Raw genomic sequence first — 21,989 nt, forward strand, 5'->3', positions numbered from 1 at the left:
GTCCCTGCGGCAGATGGGAACTACCAGTTCCTATCCACCGCATAGACCCTACATACATCACATACTACGTAGGGAAACGCTGCCCGCCCCGCTGCCTGGCACCCGCCACTGCCGCAGCAGTGGGGTGGCAGGTGTGGGGGCCCTAGAATGTGGCCGCCCCTGTTGCCCCATGGGTAATCCGCCACTGATGTTGATCTTCAGTGGTCGAGCCAATGCATATACGTATATTGACCTTCTTCTTTGCGACCCTAGGACCCATACGCTAATTGAGACATAGTACAAGCTCAAGGACTTTAGTATGTGAGAAATTCAAACATACACAACTGTTGACACAACAGTAATAACGTACAAACGATACACAAATACACAGACTGTATAATCAGCGGCGGTTTTTACCTATGTGCTGCGCCATCTGTACATTTATATAGTCTGTATGTGTTTCTACAAAGCTTGCACTGAAAGAAGTTACTTGTACATATTGAGGGTGCAGGGCTGCTGATAGGGGGGTGCTGTGGGTACAGCTTTTCCTGGGCCCCAGCCTCTGTAAGGACCAAGGCAGCTCATTTTGCCCACCGCAACTCCCCCCGACTGCCTCTGCTGTGCTCCTGCGCTGCGCTTGATGCAGGTCCCGAAGCACAGGCTTCTTCAATGCAGGACGCCGGCGGCCAATTAAAATGCTGCCAGTACACAAGCTCTGATTGGCTCTCCAGCCAGTGCTGCATTTTAATTGGCCGCTGGCGTCCTGCACTGAAGAAACCTCTGTTTCAGAGCAGGAGTCAGGCGGTAAGTAAAGGGAGGGGAGAAGAGGGGGGAGATTGGGAGGGGGTGGCCTGGAGGGGCCCGGACTGGAACTCAGACCCGGGCCCCGAAATTCCTAGTGGCAGCCCTGTGAGGGTGATTCTGGTTGGCTCACTAAGCAGCCAAAATTGGCTGCTTAGCAAGTTTTCTAACACCGCATACAGGGCGTGCAAATGCCCGCCTGCCACCATGGTACGCACATGCCCGCCTCCCACCATGGTACGCACATGCCCGCCTCCCACCATGGTACGCACATGCCCGCCTCCCACCACCGTATGCACATGCCCGCCGCTTTGTGAATGTATTTTTGCATAAGCAATCATTGGCAGAGTAGCAAACGTGGGTGAATTCATTCGATAGTTGGTGACCATCGAATGATGCAAATCTAAGTCAGTCTGTTCCCACAGGGGGTCTTCACATGTGCATATAAGTGAACCATTCGAACGTCTCTGAATGAGCCCCAAGATTCATTAGCTGTCAACCCCGGCTGTTTTAATATTATTAATATTGTAGCTGCTTTGGTTGTCATGGAGAGTACAGTGGGTAAAAAATAAACCAAATTTTGGAATGTTTGTGCTATTATGTAATACATTTCTTTTTTTCATTTTCAGTGTGATAACCTCAACAAGACACATCTGCCTCTGGTGTGCATAATGAATTCAACAGTGCCACACAGTAATGTCACCCTAATATCACACAGCAATGTCACCCTAATATCCACTAGCACCAACAGGACATCTGAAATTATCATCGTGGTCTTCTTTGTCTTGACCGTGATTTCCTTCTGCATCTTCCTCTATTTCATCAGTATTGTCCTTGTTGTCTACTTCACCGCCCCTCATGTCCGGGAGAACTCTCGCTACGTCCTCTTTGCCCACATGCTCATCAATGACACCCTGTATCTCTCTTTGGGACTCTTCCTAGCGGTGGCTTATCATCTTTTCTTTATCCCGGTTCCCCTTTGCTACTTTATCCTCACCATTACAACAACCACATTTAGAGTTACACCATACAACTTGGCAGTGATGTCCCTTGAGCGCTACCTAGCCATCTGTTACCCACTAAAATACTCAATGCTTTGTACAGTCCAACGATCTTACTCTGTTATAACGGTAATGTGGATCATTGGGCTACTCCCCAACGTAGCCGATGTCATTATCCTCAACATCTCGGTTAAGAAGGACTTTTTCTCTCAACACTTTTTATGCAAACAGGAAAAGTTTTTGGTCAAACCTGTGCAGAGGACACTACAAACATTCACCTTCCTGGGGAGTTTATTCCTGGTGGCACTCGTCATTCTGTTCACTTACATCAAAGTCATGATGATAGCTCGTAAATTTGGCACTGGACAGTCTTCGGCCTCCAAGGCTGGAAGAACCGTCATGCTCCACGCGTTTCAGCTCCTGCTCTGTGTGGTCTCCCTCACCTCCGTAGTTACTGAGTCATATGGTGGGATGTACATGGTATTGCTTAATTTCCTGGTGTTCATGTGTTTGCCAAGACTACTCAGCCCTCTGATATATGGCATTCGGGATGAAGTGTTCCGAAAATGCTTAAGACATATCTATTCCACAATCTATACAAATATATGTTCAACAAAATTGATAGAGTGAAATAAAAATGTATTAAAATATTTGAGCCTTTTACTTGTTGGTTATAAAACACCAATTCTGTATAAAAGTCTATTATTAATTATTCATAATAGGATTTCGGGTTGGGTGTGGGATTCCGATTTAGTGCATGTCAACCTTTTGCCAATGGTGGCCTAGTGCTCGTCAACATTTTGCCATTGTTGACCTTTTGGTTTTGACCTATTGATTATCTATAAAGACATTGTGTGTGAGCCATCTGGATCCCCAACATTTACTTGGTAAGTATTCTAGCGCCCCAGCAGCCTATCCCTTTAAGGCTAGCTGCCTTTTATACCCTCCTATAAACTCCAAGTTGCCCTGTTATTCTACAACAGGCAACAACTGGGGAGGTTTGCATAGGCTAACCAGTACTCAAGACGCACTCCAATTAAACCATAATCATGGGCTTCTCCTGCATTTAAGAAACAAGCACGGGCTCTTGGACCAGTCTTGGTTCCAAAAATGGGGGGGATCATAGGGGTCCCGTATTTTGGAACCAGGACTGGGCTCCAACAGCCATCAGTGTCATGCCATGGTCAGGGGACACTTTTTATAGAAGGTCCCCGGCCATATCTGGGGGAGTGGCAGTGGCGGATTAGCCACAGGGCGATAGGGGCAGTCACCCCAGGGCTCCCACACATCTGGGGGCCCCCACACACACCACCCCACTGCTGCAGGCGGCACCAATTTAGGGTGACTTGGCAGGCTAACAGACAGTCTGGTTAATGGATAGCAGCATGGCGGAGCCGAGCGGTCAGTAGCGTGTGACGAGCGGTGGCGCCGCCAACATGATTCATCATATATCGGAGGCAGCACCGCTCATCACCCACGGTAGCCCACTCGCACTGCCAGGCACATTACATCACCATTGGAGCGGTCCGGAGGGTTCCGCCGCTGGGTGCGCTGAATGGCTGAGCTCAGGCTCACTGCTGCCGGCGCCCATTGGCTACTCTATACACACAGCCTATTGGCTGCTGTGTATACAGTGGGTGGGTACAACAGCTAAACTGTGCGCCTGTCCCTGCACTGCTGCAGTGTGAGAACTTAATAAGAAAGAGGTGAGCCTATTAGGGAAGGGTTTAAAATTCTCGCCTTTTACTGAAGCCAATATTTTCAATTTATTTATTGAACTCAATCGCTACATCCGCACCCTCTGTAGACAGAGATACTTCTTCTCTCAGAGAACACAAAGGAATGAGGATCTAGTATCTCCCAACTTACTAGATAGTGGGGATCAGACCTCCCTTGATACTCTGGCTGAACTTTGGTTGGAGAGTAATAACTCCCCGAAAAAAGTCTTTGATATTGAGTCCAAATTGAAATGCAAATCAGACTTTTACCCTATAAAGGCAAAAGGAACCAGTATCGAAACAATTGTGTTCCTCAAAAAATACCAAAAAAATAAAACATAGACTTAGAGATAATCTTAATGTTTGGGAAAAGAAAGCCCTTGTCGGTCTCACTGAGGACACTACTATTGTCTTCAGAGAGGCCGACAAGGGCGGAGGAATCGTAATCCAATACCGAGCTGACTATGTCAGTGAAGCTATTTGACAGCTCTCTAATACCACCTTTTATGTGGAATTATCCAATAACCCCACACAGATATATATTTCGGAACTCAAGGGACTCTTAGATCAAGCACTCTTGGATTCTGTCATTTCAAAAGAAGAATTTCACTTTTTATTTAACCCTCACCCTTCTGTTCTGTTTTATTATCACCTTCCTAAAATTCATAAGCACCTCACTTCACCACCAGGTCGTCCTATTATTTCCGGTGTTCACTCCCTCACTTCTAAACTTTCACAGTTTGTTGATTCTTATTTGCAGCCACGGGTGTCCACTCAGATCACACATCAAGGATACATCCCATTTTCTTAAATTGATCAAAAATATCAAGTGGGAAGACTCCTATCATTTTCTAACATTAGATGTGGAGAGCTTGTATTCAAACATACCCCATGAACTGGGGGTACATACAGTACAATCTGTAAAATATTACGGGATGATGGTGATCTGACAGTGGAACTTTGCCAATTCCTAACTGCTTCTATTTCTTTCATCCTTAAACACAATTATTTTCTTTTCCAGGACACTTTCTATTTACAGGTGATGGGGACGGCCATGGGGACCAACCTCTATATGGGTGAGGTTGAGGACCAATTTGTTTGGGGTTCCATCTTCGGCGCGAATCTAGTCCTCTATGGCCGTTATATAGAGAATCTATTTTTAATTTGGGATGGGGATGTCACTTCTATTTCTTCTTTTGTGTCACATCTTAATTCCAACAAGTTTAATTTGAAATTCACACACACCTTTCACCCCCAAACTATTAACTTCTTAGACATTACTCTTAATGTCATTGATGGACAGATCCAGACTAGCAATTATCAAAAAACTGTCAATACCAATTCCTATTTAAATTTCAAAAGTGCACATTATCCCCCCTGGATTAGGAACATTCCCAAGGGGCAGATATTACACCTCAGACGCAATTGTTCAGAGTTGGGAACTTTTGACCAACAAGCTGAACAACTTATGAAATCATTTCAACACTGCGGTTACCCCGAACAATTAGTAAAAGGAGCCTATGAATCAAATAGGGATAGAGAAAGGGACACCCTTCTGTGCGACAGAATACCAGACAAACGCCCCAATGACACCATAAATAAAATCTCCTTTATTTCCACTTTTAACAAAGATTATCTAGACATACAGAAGATCATAAATAAAAATCACTTTATTTCAGGGTTGCCGACTTGCATAAAATCCTCTCCGGGAGAAGCCTGGAGAGGAATCTTCATTCATGACGAGTTTGGGGGGGCGGGGCTTAACGGTGACGTCATTAAGCCCCGTCCCCATTACGGCAAATAGCCGAAATAACTGATCTCCATGGAGGGGGCGGGGCTAAAATGACACGATTGTGCCATTTTAGCTCCGCCCCCTCCTGAGACCCGCGGATTGCGGCATTTAAATGCCGCGATCGGGGGGGGGGGGGGGGGCTCAGTGGGGTCCCCCTGATTCCGGGAGGGTTGCCCACCCTTCCGGGGGCCGGGAGGGGGGACCCAATTTTCGAGAGACTCCCGCAAATTCCGGGAGGGTCGGCAACCCTGCTTTATTTTACAACAAGACCCTTTATTGAAGGATGTGTTACCCTCCCATCCCTCTTTTATTTTTCGCAAAAATAAATCCTTGAAAAACTTCCTTGCCCCCAGTTGTCTTCGTGACCCTCAGGAACCACATAATCGACAGGTTTCATCAGTGAATTGGTTACCCGCCAAGCCAACAGGGTGTTTTAAATGTGGTAGAACACAATGCATCACATGCAACTACATTGCAAACAAAACTTTGGTGATTAATACATCCACGGACACTATCAAAGTCCGTAGCTTTATTAATTACAATACTTCTTTCATTGTTTATTTGTTGAGGTGCACCTGTGACTTAAAATATGTTGGGCGTACAACACGTCCACTGAGGACCCAATTCCTCGAACATCAAAGAAATATTTTAAAAGGTTCTTTGCTACATAGTGTATCCTGGCATTTTGCTGAATGTCATAAAAATGATCCTAAGGACCTACAACTCATTGTCTCGAGCATATACCTCCAACCAAAAGGTGTGGCGATAGATTTTGCACCCTTTGCAGGCAGGAAATCTTTTGGACCTTGTACACACAGCCCCTGTACAAAGCCCCTGTACACTGGACACAGCCCCTGACACACTGGACACAGCCCCTGTACACTGGACACAGCCCCTGTACACTGGACACAGCCCCTGACACACTGGACACAGCCTCTGACACACTGGACACAGACCCTTGTCATACCTCCCAAGTTTTGAAGTTGGGAGGTCGGGACGTTCGCGAAAAGGGGGCGTGGCCTCGATAAAAGGGGCGTGGCCTCACAGGGTGACACAAAATCCGGCCACGCCCCCATTTTCGCCGCTCGTCGTCGCTGAATAGACGCATCTATTCTCGGCAAGCTGGGGGGGCTCCCAACTGTCCCCCCCACCGCGGGACAATGGCGGCCCCGGGCGGGACGCGGGAACGTCCCCGAATATCGGGACATTCCCGCGGTAATCGGGACAGTTGGGAGGCATGCCTTGTATTATGGACACTGCAGCCCCTGTACACTGAGTGTACAGTCAGCAGCACTGCAGCACCTAGTTTACAACAAAATAAAAAAACAGTCACTAAATAAATCACAGCACAGGGCACAGGGCACAGAGCAGAGAGGACGGAGCACAGATCCCAACCACCCTCTTCCCTCTCCTATAATGGAGTGAAAGATGGCGGGGCGTGCGTGCGTCTTATATAGAATCCAGATCCCACGAGAATACAACAGCGCGGTGATGACGTTTTGCCTCGTTTTCGGTCCGGAATTCAGGCGGGAACTCCCGAGCCGGCTCGGATCCTGACTCGGATCACCATATTCGGATCTGTCGGATTCCGGAGATCCGGACCCGCTCATCTCTAAATTGCACCCTATTAGCTGTGAACTCAACCTCCTCCAACTGCCCCTCACCCATGGGTAGAACCATGGGACAGTCTCCAATTAGTGGGACTGTCCTGCTGCAATCCAGACAGTTGGGAAGAACAGTATTTGTTCTTGTGGCTGTATGTATGTATGTATGCATGTACAGTATGTATGTATGTATGTACAGCGGCGTAACTACATTTTGGGAGCCCCCCCGCCGTTAAAGGGAGGGCGCCCAGCCACCCACCCGCCCCTCCGCCCGCCGCACCAACCCCCGCAAACCCCCCCATCCCCCCGCAGTCTTACCTAGGTTCAGTACGCGCTGGTCCCGGCTCCCTTCTTCTGCTATGAGGACCACCACAAAATGTCCGCCCCCATACAGCAGACAGTTTCAGAGAACTGTCTGCTAAATGGGGGTGGACATTTTGTGGTGGTCCTCATAGCAGAAGAAGGGAGCCGGGACCAGCGCGTACTGAACACAGGTAAAGACTGGGGATGGGGGGGTTTGTGGGGGTTGGTGCGGCAGGTGGTGGGGTGTAACTATAGCACTGAAGCCCCCCGGCGCCCGCACATGCATAGCGCCCCCCCCCCCCCCCGCGATCGAGGGGGCTGCGGTGCTATAGTTACACCACTGTGTATGTATGTATGTATGTATGTATGTATGCATGTGTGTGTGTGTGTATGTTTGTGGTTGTGTGCATGTATGTTCTTGATTTTGTGTGTGTGTGTCCTGACTTGCAGATATCTTCAGTGTCCTCCACTCAGAATAACATTATCCCCCCCCCCCGGGACACTGGTACAGCCATCCCTTACAGTAAATGCAGAACTCTGCTAATTATCCGAGTGATGGGTCAGTGGGGCAGAAGGCTGCAGGGACTACGGAGCAGATAAATATCTTGGTCTCACATCACCACCTGCAATAAGGCACCAGACTGGCGGGACCAGAGCTTTCTACACTACTGTTATCATCACTCCTGTGAGTAAATACAGTGTGTAGATATATGGGGGGGATGTAATAGGATGAGAGATTCAGAAAGTGAGAGATTTGGTAAGAAATCACCATTTTTTTTAAAGCGCCAATCATTTACACTGCAAAACCAGTTTACTTTTGCAGTGTAAATGATTTCCACTTTAAAAAGAACTGGAGATTTCTCACCAAATCTCTCACTTTCTGAATCTTTTATCCTATTGAATTTCACCCATAATATCTATGATTAAATACCGTAAATACACAATATACTGTAGATTCATATAAAACGAGTAAAGCTTTTGCAGAGATATGTCATTATTCTGTGTATATACAGTCAAAAGGTCGACATGGGTTTTTTCACTTTTTTTTTACCTGAATGTCAGCACAGTCGACACGGACATAGTTTAAAGTGCACCGCATCCCCCCACATCGCTCGCTGCGCTCGGCACACTTTTTTATTCTCCCACCACACCCTAGTGGATGGTAGGGCATGAAAAACCGCCTCTCGGCACATGTCGGCTCAAAAAAAAGTGAAAAACCCCATGTCGACCTTTTGACTGTCGACCTAGACATTGTCAAACTAATGACCTATCGAACTAATGACCTTTCGACCCATGTCAACCTAGAAGCATGTTGACCTAGACCCATGTCGACCTAATGGTGTCGACCTAATGACTGTCGACATGCTGTTGACCAAATGACCGCATCCCTTTAATTGTTGGTGATAGCAGAGAGGACAATGCCATAATCTGCATTGTTGTACAAAGTTGTGGCACTTTGGGAGCAGGGTCCCTGCCTCTCTGTTATGGAGTAAATGCAGTCCTCAAACATCTCCTGACCATCTGCGATTATATATACAATATAAATTCATATTTAAAAATAAAATTAGTAAAGCTTTTGCAGAGATACATACTGTATGTCTATATACTGTGTGTGTGTATATATCTCTTATATATTTGGCTACATCTGTCACTCAAAGTGTGTCTGGAGATATAACCCTGGGTGGAGCCTCTGACTCACATGACTGACTCACACGACAGAGAACCAGCCCAGTGAGCCCACAGACAGTGCCAGACACCCTCTGCCTCTCCATGTTGCACAGCAAAGACACAGCTACTCACCAGACACACCAGGCGAGCGCCCCACACCTCCATACCTCCCAACATGACCCTCTCCAGGAGGGACAGAATGCTCTGTTTGTGGACTTCCATATTAATTTATGATTGTCATCACCTGTCATTTTAAACAGGGTAATTGATAAGAAAGGTGTTTAAGCACAGGTGATGGTAATCCATAAATTAAGAAGAAAATCCAGAAACAGAGCAATGTGTCCCTCCCCCCCCCATTCACGGCATCCCCACGATTAAATGGCACATGCAAAACACTGACATGGCTATGGTCGACAATGAAAAAGGTTGACAAGATTTATTTTTCACTTTTTCAATGTTTTCATATTCATTCTCATGTGTCGACATGGACACCAATGAAGTGCCACACTTATGTGAACATTTACATGTGTTGACCTTTCTGTGTTGATTTTTTTCTTGTGGCGATTCGCGGCACCCCCCGCGACCCCCCTCCCGCAATTTGCAGCACACCCCCCCGCAATTCGCGGCACCCCCGGTGACTCCCGCGATTCTTGGCCCCACCCCGTGACACCCCCCGCCCCTCCTGCAATTCGCACCAACCCCACGGTGCCCCCCACGACCCCCCCTACCGCGGTTCACGGTGCCCCCCACGACCCCCCCTACCGCGATTCCCCACCCCTGACCCCCCCCTCCTGTCATTGCGGCAACCCCCCGCCCCCGCGACCCACCCTCCCGCGATTCACTGCAACCCCCGCGCCCCCCCATCCCACGATTCGCGGCACCCACCCCCCCCCCCCGCGACCCATCCTCCCGCAATTCACGGCATCCACCCACGACCCCTCCTCCCGTGATTCGCGGACACCCCTCACCTCCCTCCCCCACCCCCGCGCGTGATTCATGGCAACCCCCAGGATTAAATGCACATGCAAAACACTGGCACGGCTATGGTCGACAATGAAAAAGGTTGACATGAGTTTTTGAAGATTTATTTTTCTTTTTTTGAATGTTTTCATATTCATTCTCATGTGTCGACATGGACACCGATGAAGTGCCACACTTATGTCAACATTTACATGTGTTGAACTTTCTGTGTTGATTTTTTCTTGTAGCAATTTTTTTCCAGTGACAACTATGAACTATGTCCCCCGTATACTCACACACCCCTATCACTACCCAGCTTCCTGCTCTCCTGAACCGTAACTTCCACCACTGGGGAGTCGCTGACGCTGTTTTGCCCACATGCCCCTATCATGCCTCATAGCCCAGCCTCCTGCTCTCATGCACCCGAACTCCCACCCAGTAGGAGGAGACACTGACTAAGGGCCACCATCCTGTACTCCTGTACTGCCACGCTGGACCCTCACCCACTGGCAGAAGCTGCACAGTGTCCCCCACCCTCCTCTTCAGTCCCCCTTATGTCCACACACCCCTATCACTACCCAGCCTCCTGTTTTCCTGTGTTGTGACCTTCGCCAGTGGGGAGCTGCTGACTCAAAAACATCCTACTATACTATTACACACACACCTAAACAACATGCACACACAGCCCCCCCCCCCCCACACCCACAAATGTCACTGTACCATCCACACTATTAATGTACATCTTACTCTGTAACCGCTTTTTAATTAAACAAAACAATGCACACCCCCTTCCACATCATATGCTCTCTATGTAACACATTTCACCTATAACTCAAGTTGCAATACAGGCATCTTTCATACAATTCTAACCATATTTCTCATATACAAACGTTCACAAATTAAGGGGGCGCAGCCCCTTACGACGGTGTGAAGAGCGCCCGTAGGGCGCAATGAATCACCTAGTATATATATATATTTATATATATATATATATATATATATATAGTACCAATAATCCTCTCCGCGCTATATACAGTATGTAAATCTAATTCAGATACTTGTATAAATGGCTGCCTAACCACAAAAATCCCTAGAGGGTTCAGGGACAAAGAGAACAACAGAAAAAACAATTGTGGTATGGCACCTAGAGTTAATAGATAAAGTCCATATATATGGTGATCCCAATAAGCAGTGAAGCAGACCAGAAGATTTCATCCAATTTCTTGTTTATTTACGTCAACTTTGTCATCGGCAAAACCGTGAGAAGTATCCGAACGCGTTTCGTCTAGAGCGACTTCATTATAATATTCTCTTCTTTCCAAAAATAGGAGAAAAAGTGTTTTTACTCCTCCAGTAAAATCGGGGAGAAGGAGCTGCTCTTCCAGACCAATTATCGCTTTATCTCTATAGAGTGGAATAGAAGCGGGTGATACACTTAACAGTATACGTGTGTGTGAGCACCAATAAAATTCTGGGAAAATACTTTCCTTCCCTGTGCAGTGTACCTCTTTCTAAGGGATCTATCTCCAACAGGGAAGAACCGCAGCTGCTCCGCATGGTTTAAATAACCAGTCGGGCCTGTCAGTCCTAATTAAATAAATAATACCCCATTTGAACAGTGATCGCTGCTATGGGCCAGATGTACTAAGCTTGAAAAGGGATAAAATGGAGAGTGATAAGCCACCAGCCAATCAGCTCTATCCTGTCATGTCACAGACTGTGTTTGAAAAATGACAGGTAGTAGCTGATTGGTTGATGGTTTATCACTCTCCGTTTTATCACATTTCAAGCTTAGTACATCTGGCCCAGCGCTGTCTGTTGTTGTGTTTTTTTAAAATGTTTTCATGTTATATCATTATTGTATAGTGTGTATAGCTACAATTGCGAATGGTAATGATTTGTTACAATGTTGCTATGGTGATGGTAACCATGACGCACGGGAGATGGACGTGTCTGTGCTCCCGTGACATCATCAGTTAGCGCCCTGGCTGGGAGCGTGGCTGAATTACAGCTGATTGATGCACTTGGTGTTATATAAGGTATGTTGTGTTGTATGTTGTTTATACTGCCTGACGAAAATACCGAAAGTGTATTGAAACGTTGCATTAAAGCCGTTTTTTACTACGAGAAGAGGTGTGGAGTGCCGTGTTTATTCTGCCATTGTCTACACGTCTACACGGGCACCCCGTTCATTACCCTTTTAAGTGGAAGTGCTGGACGCCGGCTTCAAATTGTATGTATATATATACCGTATATATATCTAGAGAAAATATAGAACAGAGGGGCGCTCCATGGTGCATGTAAACGATATATTTATTATGGAGGAACCAACACTCCTTAAAAAGGATAAAAGCAATTGCTCGTACCAATAAAAGAACAGTGTGGGCTGGTTACCACATGATAAAACAAACAATACCACGGCAAATCTGCTCCAACCGCATCTCCACTGGCATCAGGTCGACAGGGACTCGCAGACGCTGGGTTGCGCCGACAGGACTCGGAAACCGGAGGCCGGGGACACAGGCAGAAGACAGCGCCGGGACACAGTCAGCACGGGTATCACTGACCAAGCCCTAACATGTTTCGTCAGAGACTTCGTCAGAGGGCGTGGTTCAGTGACTACCCGAGGATAATTTATCCCAACTATCCACCAATCAGAATCTCTGAAATGCCGGTGATGTCATGTACTAATGACAGGTGGGGTGAAAGCCTAACAGGTGATTTGAGTTTCACCACAGACACACTTTGTGCAAAAGAATATTAAAGCCACAGATCTAATGCGGATTTATAGGTGCCTTGAATAGTTAAATATATTATTATCAAGGTGGAACACCATATATATATATATATATATATATATATATATATATATATATATATATATATATATACCAAAAATGTTTATGGCATTTCAAAGTTTCCAATGTTGGGAACAATAAAAATTTATGAATATAAAATTTCATTAAATACACAATATATCAATTTTACATGTGCAAATATGCAAATAATTTTACAATCATGAAAAACAATATATTTTCTTTATACAAATATATCATTAAAAATTTCATAAAAATTTCATGAAAAATCACATAAAAATACATAAAAATATACAAATACATATAGAAAAAAACTTATACATATAGAAAAAAAAAACATGCATTACAAAACAGTAGAATATCGATGAAGCAGGATTTTTTAGAAAATTGCTGAAAAACAGACATCACTGTTTAATATACGGGGTGATTTCATAACCTTCATTTAATCCCAAAGGAACCAATGTATTTAACTTCAGAATCCAGTGGGTTTCATGGCGCAATAATAATTTTTCTCTATCCCCTCCTCGTTTGGGGGGCAAAACCTGTTCAATTATTCTGAAAACCGCTCCACTGGGGTCACTGTTATGGAAAGTTTTAAAGTGCCTTGGAACACTATGGTTTGTTAGACCATTTTTTATATTTCTCATGTGTTCCACGTGGGTTACGCTTATTAAAGAATCCCACAATAGGCTCTTTAAGTGAACAATTTTCCAATGAGTGGTGTCAGATATTGGATAACTGCTCTTTTGAACTCATGAAATTGTTGGTAGCAGAAAAAAGAAAAACGCTTACTGAAACTGAAGTTTTATTACAGACTACAGCAACTGAGTTAGAACTTATTATGGATAAAGATAAAATACTGCCCGCTAAAATTGAGATAGAAAAAAAAGTCTCAATTATAGAGGTTAAAATTATAGAAACCAAGCAGAAAAAATTTATCCGAGACAAGCTTGATTATGAACAGGGTAAAATTAGGTCCTGGTCAGACGTAAAATCAAAATCTGATGTTATAGATGGATCCAAGAGTGAAATTTTAACACACACTCCGGGTCATAAAAATAAAAATAGAACTAAAAATATGCAGAAAAAAACACCCCAATTTAAGCAGAGGAATAATTATCAATCTAGAAATCATTCATCATATAACAATGAGAGGTTTGATAATAGAGATAATTGGACTGTAGTACGTCCTAGATATAAAAAGAACTACCAGATGGGAGACCCTAAATTACACTGGCAGAAACCAGTCTATGACGAGCCGAGAGGTTTTGTTCATAATAACAGATTTGAGCGCTTACGCTCTTCAAATGAGCAGAAAAATCAACATACTGATAATTTTTTAGATCAGGGCGCACGCCCAAAAAACCCTATACAAAACCCCCCACCCCCCAGAACACCTGTCCGGGGAAAAAGACGACTAGGGGAAATCGAGGGTCAGGAACAATCAGGAAGGGAGTCAAAAATCAAAGTATTATAGTAGACATCCAAGAACCTGTGATTGAGGACTTGGAGTCCCATGGCATTTATAACCTGTCTAAAAAATTACTCAATCCCTCAGAAAATCGTTGTTACTAAAAGGGCTGTCTTTTGCTCCCTCGGCTCTGCCTAATAAAGTAGACCTACAAATAGACCTAAATCTATTTGTTAGAAAACTAACACTGAAACACCATTTTTTTTTAAAAAGATGGCGAGGTTTCTCTACCTTCATCGTCAATAACAGCAGATGAATCTTCAGGTCTTAAACTGAAGTCGACTTTTTACCCAGTTGAATCTAGGGGCCCACACCTAGATATGTTTACGGAGCTGGTAAAAAGAGACCTTGATAAAATAGATCTCAATCGAAAAAATCCCTCTAATCTATCCTTTCGCGAAAGGAAAGCTCTAACTGAATTGATGAATGATACATCGATTGTTATTAAAAATGCAGACAAAGGGGGAGGTATTGCTATCCTAGATAGAGAAATATATATACAGGAGGCTAATAACTTGTTATCAGATGAGGTATCCTATAAAAAGTTAGCCCATGATCCCACAAAAGCGTTTATAGGTGACTTAGAAATATTGCTGAAAAAGGGATTGGTTGATAAATGTATTTCATTGGATGAATTTAAATATCTTCACAATGTTACCCCCAACCTAGCGACATTCTATTACCTGCCAAAACTCCACAAGAATCGGACACGCCCCCCGGGGCGTCCGATAGTGGCTGGTATCGGATCACTCACCTCACGTTTATCTGAATTTGTGGATGCATACATTAAACAATATGTCCCTGCATTGCCAACATATGTAAAAGATTCTACCCATATGTTGCAGATCCTTAAAGACATAGAATGGGACGATAGTCTGAGTTTCGGGACCATCGATGTTTCATCATTACACACGAAAATCCCACACCAAAAGGGTATTGAATCAATAGAGAGAGTTCTTCTGTCTAAAAGCAAGTTGTCACCAGTGAAAATTAAGTTTATATGTGATTGTCTGAAATTTGTTCTCGAATATAACTATTTCGAGTTTTTGGGGTGCTGGTACCTCCAGACTTGGGGCACGGCGATGGGAACGATCTGTGCCCCAAGTCTGGCTAACCTGTATATGGGGGACTGGGAACATAATGTTTTAACCCCTGAATTGCTGAGCAATGTAATTTTATTCAAAAGATACATCGATGATATTATGATAGTGTGGAGGGGTGATGAATCATCATTTAAATCATTTGTCGATGTTTTGAATCAAAATAGTTACAATCTTTCATTTACTTATAATTTTCACAAAACTATGATTGAATTTTTGGATTTAATGTTGAGTGTGGAAAATTACCCTGATGTTAAGTCCATTGAGACTTCCACATATTTCAAACAAGTCGATTGTAATAGTTATCTGGAATTCCAGAGTTGCCATTTGGACTCTTGGAAACAAAATATTCCTTTCTCACAGTTTATTCGACTTCGCAGAAATTGCTCTAATATTGTAACATATGATACCCAGGCAGATATATACACTGAGAGATTCAGTGAAAGGGGGTACCCTATTAACACCATTAATAGAGCTAGAGATAGAGCACGTGGATTAGAACGCAATAATCTCTTACAATATAAAAGTGTGAATAATAAAACTGGTCACATAGATGACCATTGTTCCTTTGTCACGCAATTTAATGATAAAGAGAAAGAGATTAAGCGTATATTGGATAATAACTGGCATATTCTTAAGCTGGATCCTATTCTTGGAGAGTCATTACCATCACGACCCAAGATAGTGTACAAAAAAGCGAGGACTTTAAAGAATATGATCGCCAAGAGCCAGCTAAGTAATACATGTCAGAATCCCACTACTACAACTTTTTTGGATTTAAAAGGATGTTATCAGTGTAATAGCTGTAAAGTCTGTAAAAATATAGCGAGAGGAGCAGACTTAACTAATCGAAAATTATCAGCTATTAAACCACAACAGTTTACAAACTGCAATTCAACATTTGTAGTTTATGTTTTGTCCTGTAAATGTGACCTTCACTATGTTGGAAAAACGAAACGAGTTTTTAAAATAAGGGCTTTGGAACACATGAGAAATATAAAAAATGGTCTAACAAACCATAGTGTTCCAAGGCACTTTAAAACTTTCCATAACAGTGACCCCAGTGGAGCGGTTTTCAGAATAATTGAACAGGTTTTGCCCCCCAAACGAGGAGGGGATAGAGATAAATTATTATTGCGCCATGAAACCCACTGGAGTCTGAAGTTAAATACATTGGTTCCTTTGGGATTAAATGAAGGTTATGAAATCACCCCGTATATTAAACAGTGATGTCTGTTTTTCAGCAATTTTCTAAAAAATCCTGCTTCATCGATATTCTACTGTTTTGTATTGCATGGGTTTTTTTCTATATGTATAAGTTTTTTTCTATATGTATTTGTATATTTTTATGTATTTTTATGTGATTTTTCATGAAATTTTTATGAAATTTTTAATGATATATTTGTATAAAGAAAATATATTGTTTTTCATGATTGTAAAATTATTTGCATATTTTCACATGTAAAATTGATATATTGTGTATTTAATGAAATTTTATATTCATAAATTTCTTTTTATTGTTCCCAACATTGGAAACTTTGAAATGCCATAAACATTTTTGGTATATATATATATATATATATATATATATATATATATATATATATATATATATATATATATATACGATTTTAGAAGGAGCGGCACTCTGCAGACTTGTAGAATTGATAAGAATCCTTTATTTAGCCCAACGGCGTTTCGGGGTATATCCCCCCGTCTTCAGGGACTTACAGCACACAAATGACATGAACAAATACACATATATAGGCATAGACATCATTACATAATTAAAACAGCTGGTGCCTCACCTGCTCAGCGTCGCCGCCCGCTCCGGGTGCTTCCTACCTCCCTCACCCGACGTGCATAACCCACGTGGGACGGCGGCGCCAAGCAGTGACGTCACCGCTCATTGTTAGCCTCGTTGCTAGGCTGCGCTGTCATACTCTGCAAGGAAAAATAACAAAGCGCGGCCATGATTATTTTGCCCAGGCTACATTCTGCATTTAAAATGACAATTACAAACATCAAAAACATATAATAAAAAGTGCTTGGCAATTCTGCTGTTGGCAGTGTTACTGCTTGTATTTCCAAGCAGGTACACTTTATGTGTAAAAACGAAGATCAATGTAATTAATCCTTTACAAGCTGGCCGTCACTTCTTTGATATTGATGTCAACATCGAGAAAGTGTATGTTGTTAGTACTTACTTCATATGTGAATTTAATAACACTTTCTGTGATGTTATGATTGTCTAACAGAGAACACAATGCTTCCTTACTGCCTACCCAAAAGATCATGAGGTCATCTATGAACCGCAAATATAGACGCACCTCCGGAATTAAATGACCATTTACATAAAACAAGCTTTGCTCAATGAAATACATGAAAGCGTTTGCGTACGATGGGGCCACTGAGGACCCCATCGCACACCCCGCCACCTGTAAGAAAAATTTCCCATTATATAAAAAGTAATTGTGGGTCAACACCATAGTAAGTAACTGCAAAAACAATAATACTGGTGGGCCCACATAATGGATATTGTCCTCAATGAGACGTCGGACTGCCTCCACACCTGCCCCATGTGGGATGCAGGTGTAGAGGCTAGTCACATCTGCGCTACACATCACACAGTCATCAGGAACTGGATTTATAGTGTCCATGGCTTTTAACACAGCCGTGGAGTCCTTGATGTAAGATGGTATCTGTTGTATGCACGGGTTCAAAATAGAGTCCAGGTAGACCGATATCGGCTGATAGAGAGACTCCACCGCTGACACTATCGGCCTACCTGGGGGCTTGTCCAAAGTTTTATGAACCTTAGGCACCGTGTAAAACAACGGCACTCTTGGGCTGTCCACCTTAAGTGCTGTGCATAGTTCCTGTGTTATATGCCCTTGTGCACTAGCTGTGTTAAGGACCGCATCTAGTTCTCTTTTGTAGATGTTAGTGGGATCTGCTGTTAAAGGGTGATAAGTGGTGTTATCGGACAATTGCCGCAGGCATTCATTGTGATAGTCCATAACATCCTGTACCACCACTGATCCACCCTTATCCGCTCCTCTTATTATTATATCAGTCCTTTCTGCCAAAGTCTTGAGAGCCCCTCTCTCTTCCTTACTCAAGTTGACATGGTTTTTCACAGTGTCATGGGCAGTAGTAGCAGATGTGGGATTTTCCATAATGCGTATAAATGACTTAATTGTGGGATTATTACTAAGCGGATCGAATTTAGATTTTGGTAATAATTTTTTCAACTGGGGTGGTATCTCGTCTCCCCTTAATTTTGGGGGCTGTGGGTTTTTCCCAAAATATTCCTTGAGTTTCAAGGTTCTATTCAATTTATAAGTTTCCACCTTATGTTGAAAACGATCCGCAGGTGTGGTGGGCACAAACGACATTTTTGGTATATATATATATATATATATATATATATATATATATATATATATATATATATATATATATATATATATATATATATATATATATATATATATATATATAAAAGGGGTACTTGTTTCCTAGAACGGCCACAACGATTTAGATCGTTGTGGTCGTAAGATAAAAAATCGGATCGATCGCATCGCATGCGATTTGGTCGCATGCGATGCGATCGATCCGACCGACCGATTTTTCACCCGATTTTTTTTTTTTTTTCACATGATTATTTTCAATTGCCCCCCCAAATGTTACTAAGTGGGCTAGACCCCACGATAGACGTCAACCCGAAGCGTGGCGAGCGCAGCGAGCCCGCGAGGGGCGGCGGTGCGCGTCCTCCGACCTTTTCATTCCCCTACTATCCACTAGGGCGTGGAGTGAGAATAGAATAGTGTGGCGAGCGCAGCGAGCCACCGAGCCCGAAGCGTGGCGAGCGCAGCGAGCCCCGCGAGGGGACGCGTATAACTTCACAGGTATACGCGTCCCCTCGCGGGGCTCGCTGCGCTCGCCACGCTTCGGGCTCGGTGGCTCGCTGCGCTCGCCACACTATTCTATTCTCACTCCACGCCCTAGTGGATAGTAGGGGAATGAAAAGGTCGGAGGACGCGCACCGCTGCCCCTCGCGGGCTCGCTGCGCTCGCCACGCTTCGGGTTGACGTCTATCGTGGGGTCATGGCGGGCACATAAAAAATGTGAAATGGGTCATATTGGCCCATTTCACCTTTTTTATCATTTTTCCCTATGTGAGATGGACTTAATCAAGCCCATCTCATCTTGTGCCATTATAATGGCACAAGACCGACCGATTTCAATGTTAAAAGATTTTTTAACATTGAAGTCTATGGAAAAATCGGGTCAATCGGTCGGTCGCATCGCGGCCGATTTTAATTGGTCGCGACCGACCGATTGACCCGATTTCTGTCAATCAAAGGGAAAAAATTGTAAAAAATCGGCCACATCGTGAGGATCGTGTCCCTTAATTAAGAGCCACGATCACTCACGATTGTGGCCGTTCTAGGAAACAAGTACCATAAAAGGTGTTCCACCTTGATAATAATATATTTAACTATTCAAGGCACCTATAAATCCGCATTAGATCTGTGGCTTTAATATTCTTTTGCACAAAGTGTGTCTGTGGTGAAACTCAAATCACCTGTTAGGCTTTCACCCCACCTGTCATTAGTACATGACATCACCGGAATTTCAGAGATTCTGATTGGTGGATAGTTGGGATAAATTATCCTCGGGTAGTCACTGAACCACGCCCTCTGACGAAGTCTCTGACGAAACATGTTAGGGCTTGGTCAGTGATACCCGTGCTGACTGTGTCCCGGCGCTGTCTTCTGCCTGTGTCCCCGGCCTCCGGTTTCCGAGTCCTGTCGGCGCAACCCAGCGTCTGCGAGTCCCTGTCGACCTGATGCCAGTGGAGATGCGGTTGGAGCAGATTTGCCGTGGTATTGTTTGTTTTATCATGTGGTAACCAGCCCACACTGTTCTTTTATTGGTACGAGCAATTGCTTTTATCCTTTTTAAGGAGTGTTTGTTCCTTCACAATAAATATATTGTTTACATGCACCATGGAGCGCCCCTCTGTTCTATATTTTCTCTAGATTCATACGTCCTGACCCTGGATGCTTGGTCATTTTCCAATTGAGGGAGCTGCAGTCTATATCATTGGACTTTGGTGAAACTTCTGTGCCTCTTTGTTTAAAGGGCTAACATTGCTGGACTCATTAGAGACTTGAAAATCATCAGCGCCACCTGCACTACGGTTTTTTTTATATATATATATATATATATATATATATATATATACAGTATATATATATACTAGGTGATTCATCGCGCCCTACAGGCGCTCTTCACATCGCCGTAAGGGGCTGCGCCACATTAACCTGTGAACGCTTTAATATCAATAATGTAATTAATTGTTTAATTACAGATGCTGTGGGGGGCTGTTATGCCCTGCAGCTGCTGTTACTGTTAAGTGATGCGCATGTGGCAGGGCAATGGCTAGATGATGGGTGGGCAGCATCTCAATGGCATTGTCACGTCTGGGCAGGCGTCAGGTAATGGCCGGGCAGGTGACAGGTGATGGTACAGGCTGTAACAGAAAATATTTCAGAAGCCAGCGTCTCAGCTCGAGCTGGCTGTGCAGCACTGGCGGCTGTGATGGGTGTCAGTGTGGGGGAGCTGTGCCACGGATCAGACTGCTAATAAAGATATGATCCACGGCTGTGCGAGGGGGCCCATTTAGAGAGGGGGGCAGAGGCGTTAGAACGTTTTTTGGCTGGGGTTAAGGTTAGGTGAGGTTAGGGGTGGGCTGCGTTAGGGGTGGGGTGAGTTAAACACGTTTTATACACATTAACATTTACGTTCACACACATGCACACATTCATACAGTCCAAAATATTTAGCAGTTTTACACACACGCACACACGCACACACACACACACACACACACACACTCTCTTTCTCTCACATACAGTGTAGTCAGGAAACTGAAAGTAAACTCCAGCTCAATGCAGCAAGGGCTGCTGGGAAATGTAGTTTATTTTTTGCTTCATCACTACAGCGCACCCAGCTCCTCGACAGGGTGATGCTCAGCAGGAGGAGGGGGGGTGTCCTGCTGCCGCTGCGGGGGTTCAGTGTGTCTTGACTCCTGAGCTGACCAGTATATTAGGCCAGATCTGTATAATGCTGGGCGGATTTATAGAATGGACTCCGCCCAGTATTATACACACAGTCACAGTTTTACATATCTGGCCAAATATATAAGATAATCCGTTTAATACGTCTTCAAGACCTACCAAACCAGCAGATGCACATACAAAACATGTAAACTGGATTTGTACGAGTCCGCACGTAATCAGAGAAATGAGTCTCAAATCATACCAAAGAAACCAACATTATGCATTATGGACATGAGTCGTGTCAATCGCAGGGTTGGTGGTGCTCCCAGAACAAGTTCAGGAAAACTATATTGTGGGGGGTTCCTGTACGAGGGTACAGGAGAAAAAGACTGACTGTGTCTTTTCCGGGGCACTCTTTATTGTTTAATTAGTGTTAATTGTATTGGTTAAAAATTAACTTTTATTAAGTATACCTTAAAACGAGTTGTGCTTAGTGTAGAAAAATGCACAAAAAGTATGTGTTTTGTTATCCAAAGAACACACAGTATACAAATACTGAGTATAAATACTTCGATTTTTAGAACAAATATCAAACAAAGGGTTGTACAATCTCCCCTTTGATTTCCCAGATCATTTGCCTATGACCATCTATACCATAGAGATATATTGGTTTGTACGTCCAGTTTGCGAAAATATTACTCAGAG

General features: G+C 43.8%; 1 protein-coding gene across 1 annotated transcript; it reads left to right on the forward strand.

Moving 5' to 3' along the window:
* Positions 1–1,451: 1,451 nt before the first annotated feature.
* LOC146058585 (odorant receptor 131-2-like) lies at positions 1,452–2,411 on the forward strand. Its single transcript, XM_083170863.1, has one exon. The coding sequence runs from the start codon at positions 1,452–1,454 to the stop codon at positions 2,409–2,411; it is 960 nt and encodes a 319-aa protein (XP_083026989.1).
* Positions 2,412–21,989: the final 19,578 nt, after the last annotated feature.

This window comes from Crinia signifera, chromosome 2, assembly GCF_055691185.1.
Source record: "Crinia signifera chromosome 2, ASM5569118v1, whole genome shotgun sequence".
NCBI classification, from domain to species: Eukaryota; Metazoa; Chordata; class Amphibia; order Anura; family Myobatrachidae; genus Crinia; species Crinia signifera.